We start from the raw sequence: 14,688 nt of genomic DNA, 5'->3' as shown, positions 1-14,688 counted from the left end.
GTTAGTAGAGAAAACAGAGAAGACTCACAATAACAATAAAAAAAGAGTTCATCTTACTGACACTTGTCAGGTTGGGGGGGGCGCTTTGTTTATTTCACCTCAGTGATGTGTTTATACGGCAGGGTATGAAATAGTATAAACCATACGCTAAAGTAATTGGCAGTAATTTAAAAAAAAAAAGCCCAGTATATCCCAGTAACGAGATAATGACCGAGTTATTAACGAAATTGTTGGTGACACAAAATCCACAACAATTGATAAATTGCAAAATCATCTTCATGAAATAGCCAATGGTTGGATCAAATATTCAAATGTTTAGAAAATTTTAGAAAACGATAAACGAACACAGATTATAATACTTTTCAAAGTATTTCAAGGCCTAATATTTATGTTTATATTTAACCATCTAATGTAAAGATAAAACTATTTGCCCAGTGTTTAACGTAACCGACAACTTAATAGATTTAAACCATTGTAGTTTTAATTTAGGTTATGTTTCCATTTAGGAAAAAAACATAAAAAAAGATCGTAGTTGAAATTTAAACAGTCAGTAGCCTGAAGCTTGACCGGCCTCAAAGAGTTGCATCGGGTATTCCGTTCTGCCAGAAGTGGATTTGGAATACAAATCTATACACGTAATATATATTTGGCCATTTGAGCTATGCTGTGAAGTAATTTGCACTTATGCTCAGATGATTAAATGCCTGCCCGTAAACAGCACGGTGGTGAGAGCCAGCTGGGAACCGTGACAGTACTTTGGTACTTTGCTGGGCGATAAGAGCTGTCTCAGCCTCTCTGTCTGGGAACGCTGTCTCGCTGTAAATATTGCAGCTCACATAAGCCGCAGTAACAGTATTAACATGTCTCACATCACGTGTGTGTATAGCATAGAGTGACATTATAAAAATACTGCACACATAGGCATGCGTTGTGGCTGTGGTAAAGCTCTTAAATGTGAACATTTGAAAACATGGACTGCATGAAATACAAGCGTTTTCATTTCTGAGCTTTACAGATAATTTTGTGTTTCATTCATTTTCAATTTTCATGCTTTCTTCCTGTTATAGGCTGGTTGGGAAAACCACAAATAGGATAAAGATGATTGGAGAAAGATTCCGTGCAAACCAGTAATTAAGCAGTGAATTTGGCTGTTGATGTGAATCATATGGACTGCGGTCACATTTTGCCTCATCGCCTCCCAAAGTAAAACTAAAAGATGTTATGATAAGTTTAACATCACAAGAAAAAGAAATTTAATTTTACTCTTAATAGCGGAGAAACAAAAGAGAAGATTGTTGAAGATTTGGACATGCAATAAAATCAGTTTCAACACTAAATATTCAGACGGTACTTTTGGTTAAAAACAATAAAATTACTTTTAATTTAAGCAATCCGGACCTTTGAATATGAAATTTTATTTCTCACTTTTGCTTGGTAATTTTATTTTAATATTATAATCATTTCTAGCTATTTTAAAAATAAATGTGTCATTTTTTTCATGAAATGTATTGCTAATTTCCAAATGGAATACACCACGAAATCTGCTTACTGGTGGATTATAATGATAATAATGACGTTGGACACTGAATCATGACACCCATCCTTCCTTCGGGGCTTAATTCACACCATGAGACAGACACCTCTAACCACGCTCACATCCTGCCTCCTGTCAAGGTTATAACATCATTTCCTGCACCTCTTCCTGTACTTACTCAATATCAAAACCTGCTGATACAAGAATACTCATCTTCTTCTATCAATGCATGTTTTCTTCCATTTGCATTTTCATTGTTGACCCAAGCAACTGGCCTTGAGACTTGCAGCAAGGAATTCGAAAAATGCCTATCCTGCCGATTGTACACACCTCTGATAGTAGTAGGGACCCACCCACCCACCCACCCACAAGTCCTCTATTTTGTCTGGGCCCTGCAGTTGCAAACGCACGCATTCACAGCTTTCCAACCGACTCAGATCAATGCAACAATGGCGAGCCCGTGTCTGTTGCCATACCAACGCTCCCCCCAACCTTTGGCCCCTGCTTTTAGGGAGAGGCACCCTGGATCTTCTGAAGACGGCAGCAGGAGCAGCTTTAAAATGGGGGTGCAATTATACACAACAAAAATCTCAACTGTCTCATCATCTGACCCAGTAAATCACCTTCCTTGCGTGTATGCGCCCTTCGGTGTTGCGTGAGTGTGTTGCTTGTACCGTTACACTTGTGGGGGCTCAAATGAGAAAAATCTGACAACAATCATATGTGCCGGGTCTTTGTAAGCCTGTGCTTGTGTCTAATTTCTCGAATAAATCTTTTGTATTTTATATCTGACTGACAATAAAATGATATGCTTGGCTGCTCAATCAATTCCTTATCTTGTTGTATTAACACATAGGAAAATGGCTTAGTATCATTTTCTCGCAGTTTTAGATTAGCAGGAAATCTATATGCTGCACAGAAATGTAAGTCACATTTCAAAGTACTTTTTTTGTGGTTTCCCTTTTTATGTGTGATAAATAGATTACTCACTTCATCGTTTACTGGAAGGAAATGCATTTCTTAATGAATTGATCCAAATGCCACATGAAACCATGAGAGAGAGGCTAATTTTGCATTTTACTTTTTCTAACATCTAGTTATAACTTCAGTCTCAACATGGGCAACTGAACTCCAGGAAATTAACTAATTTGTTGCATCAAAACAATTGTTTTTGCTGGTCAATCTATGCTGTCTCCCACAAAATCTGCACATTAAACATCGCATTAAATGCCGCCCCTTGTAGTCATCAGTCCAATGTGGCAAAAAAATCTTTCAGTTTGGTCCATTCTTTCGAGTTGATGATTCATTACCTTTTTTATAGGGTTGGAAATGGTAATAATAAAAATTAAGCGTATTGAAATTGCTTCTTTTTCATAGTTTGGAGGATTCATGTATACATTTTCTTGTTTTACAAACAAAGATTAATATTAGTAGCTCCACAGTAGTTGGACATAGCGGCTACTTTGCTGAGTATTGGGACACATCTCATCTCTATTAATTTTTTGTATTGTATTTTTTGTTTGAATGTGAATATAAATAAATCTTAACTCACAAAATTTTGACATTCTCACTAAACTCAGTATGAATGTGACAAAATTGATGAACCTTTTCTCATGGAAATCATTACTATCTTTCTTGATCACAATATCTTTGTTCACGAAGGGTTAAACAGTTAAATGCTCCCATCATGATAACATATGAACTACGCAGGAGTGTAATTTATGTGTTCCCATGTGGGTTTGTCAAACATGGGTTGAGATTACATCATATCTTGCTGATTGCACTATCATCTTTCACAGGGCCTGTGCAAGCGTAACTAGGTTCAGACATATATGTGGAAGAGTAGTCTTTCGTGCTCTTTGAAGACATATGTGTGTGCTCATTTTGCTCCGAACATACACTTGTCAGTAAATCTAATCTTTTTTGGGAATATTACTGCTTTCTGCCATATACATTTCCACTAATCCCTCCGGCAACTGATGCGGGATTAAATTACTGTCAGTCAACATAATTTCGTCTGATCATTCAACACATGAAGAATAGCTGACCCTATGACAGCCTCGGGCTAATTTAACGGAATGTGTCACCAGCTCTGCAAATCAGTGGTCGGAATTAAGATTGACATTTGTGGTATTGGCCAACCCTCTGCTGCAGACGCTAATTACGCAAGAATACACTCATATTAACTACTGTGTTCATGGGTATGGGGACAATGTCATGGGCTCTGCTATCAAGAACAGTGCAACTGGGTAATACAGGAAAAAATGAAGGCTTTTTGTATATATCTGCTCACATGTGGAAATACCAATACACCACATACTAATGACGCAACACAAATAAACCGAATGTCTGAAAGAAATTCAGAACATGCAATTCCGCCTTCAGCAATCAGCGGCATCAAGAAGTCTCTGACAAGCATTTCAGGTAAAAAGTATCTGATGAAACACCACTGACTTATTAAATAATTTGCCAAAATAAACAGAATTTTTTCTGGAAATTGTCATTTTAAACTTTTACCAACTTCTGGCAGATAATTAAATATACTTCTGCAGAAATGTAATTAATCTGCAGAATAACAGACCAGCGGTGAAATTTTTGATTATTTTTAAAGGTGGCTTTTTTTTTGCTAATTTAATCTAATTGCATCTGTTTAAAAATTACAATTTCCATCAAATGAAAAAAACTATTCACATGACACCTTCACACAATCATACACTGAATTTGAGCTAGTACCTCTGGTGCCATGACTATACATGCTTCAGAACCTCACATAAAAAAATTAATAAAATAAAATAAAATAAAATAAAATAAAATAAAATAAAATAAAATAAAATAAAATAAAATGAATAAGACCCCTCATATAAGACGCGTGGCTGTCAGGAGCCTAGCTGCTTCTTTAACATAACTCACAGAGTTTGACCCATTGTATGTCATTGCCATTCCAAAGCAGGGTTGTACACCCTCAACAGACTCCAAACAAAAGGAACAAATGCAAGCCTGCAGCAATGAACGGTATTTTGGCCCGATTCATCTGATGAATGCTCTCCTGTCAAGGCTTCCAAGTATAATATGGTCTCTATAGATGGGAACAACAGAGGAAACAAACTTGTGAAATGTGAGAAGTTGTCCAAGGCTGCTATTAGGCCAAAAAGCAGGGTCCTCTCCCTTGAACAAGTTATAAAACACTGCTCCTGAAAAACAATCCCCTGTGAGTCAGTGTCCTGTAAATGATGCTGCAACTTTGGATACACAGTGGAAAAGGTGAGGAAAGAGGCGGAGAGACAATATAGATCATTGTCTTCAGTGTGTGCATAACGTTGCCAACAGGTTAGCATTTCAGCCATGAAAAGCTTTGAGAATTTGCAAATATTGATATTTTGGATAATAACAACGTTATTATCCAGTTAGCTACGCCATGATAAAATTACATAGAGAGAAAGACAAAGTGCTATTTCCATGTGCTGTGAGTTTTTCCAACCCACAATTTTGATTTTAACCACGATATTTTTAGCCCCTATAAAATATCTTTAGTGTACCTGGGTACAAAAGTGTAGCAGGTTCATGTTCACTGAGCGCTGTGTCATCACTTTCCTGAATGGTTAAATGTTCACTTAAAAATATCTGAGGGCTGTGAAAGTTTGTGGAAAGATAAAACCGGTAATTGACTGCTACATAAACTTTGTAATATAATATTACAGCCAAACTGGATACATGAGCTACATTTAAAAATAATTACTGTCTCTTTTTTGAGATTCGACTTATCAAAGAGGCTAGATCATCGTGGGAATGTTTTGAATGAGTACCTTAAGCACAACGATTAATGTCAGATTTATGACTATCATGACAGAAATTTTAGATCCATATATAGGAAAGGTGCATTCTCAGACAAGTCGCTGCTGATGAATGTCTGGCTATGAACATATTGAGCATGGAAGAAACAATTACATTGGCTGATGGGGCTAGCGTTGATCCCTAAAGCAAAGGGGTAAACAGAGCATAGCTAATGTCACCAGCAGGAAATGAACTATTGAGATAATCCCCAGGATCAGCAGTCATGCTCATATGTCTTGGGAGCCACAAAGAAAAGACAAAAAGAGAAAACTTTCCAAGCCATCCATTTGACATATACAGGACTATCTCAGAAAATTAGAATATTGTGATAAAGTTCTTTATCTCCTGTAATGCAATTAAAAAAACAAAAATTACTTTTTCATGATATTCTAATATTTTGAGATAGGATTTTCGAGTTTTCTTAAGATGTAAGCCATAACCAGCAATATTAAAATAATAAAAGGCTTGCAACATTTCAGTTGTTTTGTAATGAATCCAGAATGTATGACATTTTTGTTTTTGTACTTGCATTACAGAAGATAAAGAACTTTATCACAATATTCTAATTATCCGAGACAGCCATGTATGTCCAGTCCATCTGCAATACAGGGCAATCACATTTATTCAACTGAATGCCAAGTCCTCAAAACCGAATGTCCATTGTGTGACAGCACCTCGCAGATAGAATTTAAGCTCCTTACCTTGTTGTAGTAATGAAGCTGGATGGAATGCCACTGGCCGTCGCTGACCCCACCCGGGATGTGGGGAGTCACAGTGGTCTTCGTCTCACCTGGGTGATGAGGGAAGGAGGAAGGAAAGACGTGCGATGGGAGATGGAACGTTAGGGGTGTAAGGCACAGGGGAAAGGAGGAAGTGGGGGGGGTGTGACCGGATAAGAAGTGAAATGATAGCGGAAAAGGAGATGGTCAGTACGGAAGAGCAGGGAAGAGGAGAGGATAAAAAGGGATGATGAGTATGTTATGATTGAAATAATTGTCCACATGGTCATTACTGATCCAGAAACATAAAAAGGAAGACTTTGGGCAAAAACCAGCAGAAGTATTGAATGACTAATTCTTCACTTTTTGGACAAAAAGACCCCCCTTTTGGCTTGATACATTGAAATATGATCGAGAAAGCAAATTCACCCGTATTAACCTAAAATATTTAAAGCTCACTTTTAGACCGTGTAAGAGATGAAAGAACAGCTAATCAAACAGTAAATAGTGAATTACATATGAGTCATTTAGTCTGAGAGATCACTGTTTATATAGTTCTAATGAAGGATTAATTGACGCAATGTTGCATGAACAAATAATACTCCTGGTTAACCATTAACCCTCAACTCTTGTGCTCCAACTTGGTAATCAAAGCAGAAGAAGAACATTTTTCCCATACACTGAATCTGGGAATTAAATCTTGCAAACATTTCTGGTGAAGTTAGTTGCACCACACTTTTTCTATAATGCTTCAATGAAGCCAAGTCTTCTATAGCATAAGTACATAGAACAGATGTCAGATGCAAATTATATATAATTGTGTTCACAGAGTAGGGAGAAGTCAATGTTATTTTATTTTCAAAAAAAGAAAAGAAATGATCTTTTAAAAATAAAATACAAAAAAACAAAAAAAACAAAGAAACGTATTGTTAAAAAATTGTTAAAAATTGTTAAAAATTATTAAAAATTGTTAAAAATTGTTAAAATTGTTAAAGAATTGTTAAAAAATATTTTCAAATTCTTCAATACTTTTCAGGCTATTTTGTTCAAAACCTTATAAATGAACAACTGTATTTTTCTTGCTTTTAAGTCATTAATTGGTATTTTTAGGAAAACTCTGGGCTTGAAAACTTGGGCTACTTCACCGTTTTTTCATTGATCCTAATCTAACACACACACACACACACACACACACACGCACACACACCATGATCATAAATCACGTGTAGGGAAATCCTATGTTGGTCTGCGGTATCAATGGCTCTGAAGGGTAAGATTGCAGAGCACAAAGAGGCCAGCTCTACAGATGGCTTACTGTGTTTGACAAAGGCAGGAGCGGCCTATGCAGGAATCTACCGCTCTGCAAATCAGTAAACAGAACCCCACCACTGATGAGGTGTTGCGTTACTTCGTATCAGAGTCTATGTTAATAAGTGATGTTCGTTTTTGACTACGCATGTGACTACTTTGCTTATATATTTGCTGTTTGGACCGGCGCCTATTGCTAAAAAGGGACGAGAAAATAACATGAGCAAAATCTAAGATTTTCCTCATACACTGCGTCATAATCCTTAGTATGTAATTAGATGATTCACATGCTCAACATTAGTCATATTTCAGATTTGGAGTAGGCTACATCGACTTGGCTTTGCTCCCAAACACCCCCCCCTCTTTCCCCCCCACGTGGTACCATGGGAAAGTGGACTGACTCTGAAAACAACAGTCCAAATATGTGTTTGATCTGGGATCTGACAGTTAGTTGTTTGTATGATTGTGGGTGTGCGTTTGTGTGCACCTGCGGTGAAGTTGCGTTTGTTTGAGCACAAATGTAAAAAAAAAAAAAAAAGGCCACGTGTTAAATCTGTACATTTAGAAATGAGATAAGATACAGTGGAATAACTCAGATTGGGGCTTAACAGTCGCGGTTTATCAGTCAAGTGGACGACCTTTTACTTTCCAGGCGGGTTCTTGTTCAAAGAACATTGAGACTCGGGCTCGAATTAAAAAAAAAAAAAAAAAAAGTCACGCAAGCTCTTATGAGTCTTGCGTCGCTATTTGAAAAAAATGTCTGCAAGTTTGTGTGTATGTGTGCTTGCTTCATTTAGTACAGCATGAACAAAGTTCTTTGCTCTTTATATATCCATGTCATCATTCATCAGCTTCACAGCTCTCGGATGAAGCAGACACTTTCAAAACAGTAAAACACACCCATATTTCTTACCCACACACACACACACCTACACACACATACACCTACACACAAGTGGTGCATTTGGATACGTGCCTGCACCTTAACAAAAGAAAGCAGTGTGGATAAGATTATTTAGAAGGCTTTTAGGGAGTTATTTGAGATATAACACACATGTCTAATAAGTTAAGAGTGGGGCTAATCTTCAAATAATTAATATAAGTGGTCACCTCACATACATTCGTGCACACAAACACGTGACATGATGTCTAACCTCCAGAAAAGGTAAGTTGAATCTGCTCGTTGATGATTTCCAGGGCGATGAAGTCGTGCTTCTCGTTGAACCTGCCATTGTACAGGAGCAGAGCGTTCCTCTCCCTGGTGGCAAACCTGCACAAAAGATTTTTAAAATGGGTTTTGAGAGCGCATAGAAGAGACAAGTGCAACTACTTTATTTGAGCTTCTTAATAGTCTCTACAGTGACTGAATTGTTGGTCTTGGCCTTCTTTGTTCCCATTTCCTTTTTACTGTAACTGGTATTCAGTCAGGGCCTGGTCTCCCTTGCAAAAATAATGTCACACTTAATAATCTTCCAGGTTGACAAGTTAGTGAATTGTTTTGTATGTATTGTAAAAGTAAAAATAAGTATATATTGACCATACTCCAAGGACAGAAATTGATATCGTGATTGCATCAGGGTCAGGAAGTTTCATTTCGGCTCCATAACATTTTCCCTTTTCATTCTAAAGGGGGTCTTAAGAAGATGGGCATTCATGATTATCCTACAATGGGCTTTTTTTCCCCATGTTTCCTATCAAATTTCTCAGCTCAAACTAGGTTTGACCAAGTAGGACTAAAAAGGTGGAAAACATCACTTTTTTTTTTTTTTCTTTTGATGAAAGGCCCAAGACACTTTTGAGGAAAAGTAATTTGGAAAGAAAGCACAGGATGTGTGAACCTGGCTGGGGATGGACAGGAAAAAGCCCCTATGCCCCAGACGATGCATGAATGTAATCATGTGATAGAGACCTGCTTAACCTATGTGTAAGAGTGCAAAGTCCGCCTGTATGTGTGTGTGCGTGTGTGTGTGTGTTGCTAGAGTAAGGTGAGGGCAGAGGAGTCAGCCGGCAGATGCCAGCGAGGCAGGAAGTCAGGATGGCTGTAGCCAAACACTGATAAGGGATACACACCACAAAGCCTTTCCTGTTTTCACCTCATTCCAAACCTTTTTCACCACTATTTTGCTAATCGCTTGTTGACCAGCCAACCAGGTAATAAAGAATTTGTCCAACATAATATTTGCTAGGTGTATTAGCCTTTCTGAACCCTATTTCCTCCAACACCACTGGTGTTTATAGGAATACCTCGCAATGTTCCATATTCAGGTGACGCCCTTAGTGTTTTATGTGCGTGTACATGTGCATACTGAGAGACGCATATATATACAACGGAAAGTGTGGACTTGTCTTGGCGCACCCACTTTGAAGATCCTCACACTCCCTAAATTACAGTTTACTACGCACATTTACTGCACAATGGTCATGTACTTGTTTAGTTCATACAATGAAAAGGTGTTCAGCCCAAACACTGATGCTTTTTTAAAAGAAGAATGGTACGATCTCCAAATTACTCTTTAACGGTAAATATTTTACCAACGTTTTTGTAATCTCATTTTCACACATGATACTGATACTGAAAAGAAAGTTGTATTTGCATGGAGAAAAGGCTGGGGTATGAGAAACTGACAGAGAATTGTTTAATTATTCACTAATAACAAACTACAACAACCACAGCTATTTTCTCCGAACCCAACCAGGACAACAATACTTAGGTTACATTCATTGCTGTGGTTACATTATGTAAAAATAGCCCGTTTCAACTTATCTTCCTCTCCTGACCAAGAATTCCTGAATCTCCCTGATTCTGTGTGCTGTGAATCGTACTTAACGGTCTTATTTCACATCTTGCATTCTTAACACGCGTTTTCGGTCATTCAAGAGTTCAGTGATTTGATGATGGAATTTAAGGAAAAAAATCTTTACCTCCACCTCTTCATGTCGGATCAAGATTGCCAAATGGTTGCCAAGGACATTTTGTTTAATTCTCGGTTTAGCAGATAATCACATGTATTTCTAGGGCTTGTATGTAGCTCCCCTTTTGGGAGGTTCACATTTCAAAATGACTATGAAACACCAGTTGCAATTGTTCGCTTTGTGTCGTTGTTATTGTCATCAACCTCGTCATCATAATCGCGATCAACTACCTCTGGCTTAAACAATCAAGGTTAAATAACATCTTAATATAATAGGTATCCCAAGGCAGCCTCTGTCCAAATTAATTTATGGACTATTTAATGTCTATTTCACCTGTATGTTTGTGTAACATAACTTATCATCTGTATATTTCAACTAAATTATATGCATAGTTTCATATCTGCACCTGCTGCTTTTTTTGGAGTTCTGGAATAATGCTAAACTGCATTTTGTTGCCCTGTACTCGTACGTGTGTAATGACAATAAATTTGAAAAAAAAATTGAATCTAATACACATTAGCTTGATTGCCGGACAGATAGCTTGGTTGCAGATAATATTGTATGATAGACCATTACCATCAAATTTGAAATATTTGATACATTAGCGTTCTTGCATCCAACACTTTAAAAAAAAATGGCTATCTTTGTTTGCTTGTTTTTCCAAGTTTTTGCTTTGGCTATACAAGGTTACAGAGGGGTTGGAGTAAGTTCCAGCTGACAAAGGCCAGGTGGGGTTACACTCCAGACAGGTCATCAGTAAATCACAGCTGTGACAAACAGAGACAGACACTTATTTATAGTCATGCTGCAGGCATTTCAGAAGCTCCAATTTACCTAACTTGTGTGTTTCGGTCCCTTGGAATGAAGCCAGATTCTTTAGAAAAAGGCTAACAAACAAACCACGGCCTAACAAATTTACAAATCGTCAAGTTTCAATCCAGAACTTTCTTTATTTGGAACTAAGTTGTTGTGATTTCACAGTTTCACAATTCACTAGTAAACTGTGCTCTGAAAATGCTAATGGCTTGCTCAGAAATTATGGTTTATTCCGAGGGTGGGTAGACTTTTTGGCTCAGGGTCCGCATTGACTTTTAAAAGTCGACAGACGGGCCGGGTCAGCACAAGATAAGATACATTAAAAAAAAAAAACGCATTTGTTAACAGTACATATCAGACTCGTCTCACATTTGTTTTGAAAATAAAACCAGCTTGGTTTAGAAGGCTCTGACATTTGCTAGCATTTCATGCACAAACCATTTTTTCCCTTGTAGCTTCACGTCCATCTCATTCATGTGTGTCGGTATGACCGCAGTAAAGGCTAAAACTGTCATTCCGCTCAGGAAAAATCTCAAGTGCTCTAATGTAGCTCCCAAAATGAAATCATCTCCTGTTTGAGCTCCCACATTCCTCGATCCAATCATTAAATCATTCGCATCACGCATGAATTCTGTACTAATCTTTGGCGGGCCGGATTAAAAAGACCAACGGGCCAGATGCGGCCCGCGGGCCGTAGTTTGCCCACCCCTGGTTTATACTTTCAAGAACTTTCAACTTCAAAAATTACCTTTTATTTCCTTCACATGTCAGTGTGGAAGAAAACAGTGAACTAAATGCTAAACCATGAAGGGGAATCAGGAAGCACTCACATGAAGGAGACGGTGAAGTGGAATCTTTGCCGCAGTCCCCTGAAGGTGATGAAGGACTGTCCGGGAAAACTGCGGGTGGTCATCTCACAGTAGGGTTTCTCGTACTCCCCAGGCGGACACTGGCACATGAATCCCCCGGCCAGGCGGTTGACACACTCTCCGCCATTCTTGCACACACCTGGCACACACCGACCAGATGATGCATTCAGCTCACAGTGTTCACCTGTGTAAAGAGGAAAAATACATGTTACTTAGTATTTATTTGCAACCTGAACGATCAGTCAGCGGTCACTAAATCATCGAAACAATTCATCATCACTTCTGTGGAGCACGTTGTCTGTTGTCTGAGCGGATATTTTAATCAAGTGTTCTTCTGAACCCATCTCAGAAGCCCTGGATTTCCTGTAAACCACACTTACTAAACTTACTTCGACTTTAGAAGAGCACAGGTTAAGTACGGCATTGTGACCAGGACAAACTAAGAATGCATTGAGCTGCTGGTAATGCCTTACACAAGTATTCTGTGAGTGAGGTGGGTGACAGGCACTAAAGGGGTTTCTACTGCTGAGCAAAAAAAAAAAACAAAAAAAAAACATATAATAAAACTTCTCTGGCCTACTATCAACAAAAATAAACGAAAATAAATAAAACATGGGTTGAAGAAAAGACTATCAAAACTTTGCGTAGCGATCACAAAGCCCTGTTGAGAGGCCTTTCCTTGGAAAAAACAAGTCTTAGCCACGAGCAACTTTGACCGTATTTGAGGAAAAGAGCGGGGATGAGTGATAAAGAGGGTTTAGGAGGGGAAAAAGAAGGTCGGACAAAGGCAAAAACCTTAAAATGAAAGAAAGAGGGCTTAGCGGTGATGTAAGGAGAGAGACATCTGACATTCCTGTTTTAAATCCTGTGATACTTTAAAACTGTGTACAGATAAGATAATAGCTGATCAGTTAAGTCTAGCTTGGATCGTGCATTCCTGTACTATATTACATTGCTTGTTTGATTTATTTTTTATTGTCAAGGAAATACCACTTTTCCTGTGTAAAGTACAATCTAAAGTGGATATTGTCATCCAAGCAGTTGAAGCTGACATATTGTGTCTACTTCAATGAAGGATTTCGGTGTTATGAACAGGCAATAGTCCAAAACAGAAATAAAAATACACCGACTTACTTACAAAGGAGGTCGATATCTGGAGTCTGGCTAAGGTTGGGTTTATGGGCTGTATCCATTATGGGTTATCGAATCATCCATAAAAATGTCACAGATCACGAATAATAAAACTTGAGTCTACTTAATCGTTGTATAATCCATGACAACAGGTATCAAATGATCATTTAAGAATGAGAATAATAAGAATAAGAACAACTTTATTTATCCCGAAGGAAACTGTTGTGCCAGAGTTTCAAGTAAAACATAACAATAATAGATAGTAGTAGGAAGGAGGGAGAGTAAGTAATAAGAATAAGAAATACAATGAAATATAAAGTGTCAAAGTTAAGGCTATCAAGTGTTTTAAGGTCTTAAAAAGTACAAAGATTTGAATATTCCCTTCGGCTTTAAGTATTACATCTAGCTGAAATGACAATTTCGGCTGAAAATGAAAACAGGGTAACATTACAGTCTTACCTTACAGCTCAAACACTTAATTTAATGACATTGCTATGCATCTTAACATACTGTTGCTTAAGAAATGTCTATTTTTGATGGATAACAACACTACCATGTCAACTGAAAAAGCTTAACACCATCAAAATCTACTGATAGCAAATAATACTGTCTGAGAAGCGTGTCTAGAACGTTTACTACTGTGTTACTAAGGTTTAATAAAAGATGAAAGGGGGCCAAAGGGAGACAAGGTTTAGATTTAGACTATTCGACAGGAAAATGAGGAGTTCTCACACTCACGAGGAGCCTCTGGACCGGCTCATTATCAACAAGGGTGTCTGTGTCTGCAGATTTAGTCAGGACACACTGGATGTTGCCAGTTGTTGTCCTTAACTGGCTGAACACTGCAGCGGTTTTGACATAGGACATTCCTCCCAAATAATCACAAGACACTTTCAGAGTCATTGAGTTAGGACCGGGCTCCTGGCTCTGCTCAAAAAAAAAAAAAAAAAAATCCTCCACTAATGCAGATGTTTCTGACTGAATATTAGATGCCTGATGTCTTGTGGCAGTGCTGTGTGTCATCTTGCTTTCCTGACTTGGAATTTTGTACACACATGCACACACATGCACTGATCCCTAACACTACAGCCTGGAACCAGGTAATAGCCCTTCTCTCCTCGATATAATCCTTTTTTCCGAGGGGGGAATTATAAGGATCTGTTTCCCTGAAATGTAAGAAACCCAAGGAGGATGCTGTCATCACTCCAATTACAAGCCCCTGATGGGTCCTGACTATTTTGGAGTGGCACTGTGACCTTCAAAGGTGGGACACTGAGAGATAAGTGGTAGTGCAATGGCTGAGCGAAGGAGACGGGCATGGGGAAACGGAGGAAAAAGGCGAAAGTGGGCGAGTGAGTGACAAAGGTAGGTATAATAAGGTAATTACATCAGATAAGACATAGGCAGAGGAATGGCATAGAGTTGGGAGAGAGGGGATGAAGGCTGTCAGAGATCCTCTAGGCTCTATTAGGAGGGAGACAGAGGAGCGGAGACAGTGAGGCAGGTATCAGATGAACCAAGTATGAGGGGTGGATCCCTGCCACTGGGAAATATTTCAGAAAGTGAT

General features: G+C 38.3%; 1 protein-coding gene across 2 annotated transcripts in view; it reads right to left on the bottom strand.

Moving 5' to 3' along the window:
• Positions 1 to 14,688, bottom strand: part of celsr1a (cadherin EGF LAG seven-pass G-type receptor 1a) — an 89,228-nt gene that overhangs the window by 33,986 nt on the left and 40,554 nt on the right. For both annotated transcript variants that reach the window (XM_086146983.1, XM_086146982.1), the window contains exons 4-6: positions 11,952 to 12,174; positions 8,547 to 8,662; positions 6,067 to 6,155 (exon numbers count right to left, since the gene is read on the bottom strand). In XM_086146983.1, the coding sequence (XP_086003109.1) occupies positions 6,067 to 6,155; positions 8,547 to 8,662; positions 11,952 to 12,174 (428 nt within the window). The remainder of the gene's footprint in view (positions 1 to 6,066; positions 6,156 to 8,546; positions 8,663 to 11,951; positions 12,175 to 14,688) is intronic.

Source organism: Fistularia commersonii, chromosome 5 (genome assembly GCF_037954325.1).
Source record: "Fistularia commersonii isolate RoL2024-O1a breed Wild chromosome 5, RoL_Fcom_v1.0, whole genome shotgun sequence".
Taxonomy (NCBI): Eukaryota; Metazoa; Chordata; class Actinopteri; order Syngnathiformes; family Fistulariidae; genus Fistularia; species Fistularia commersonii.
The sequence above is the reverse complement of the archived record's forward strand: the minus strand, read 5'-3'. Positions and strand labels throughout refer to the sequence as shown.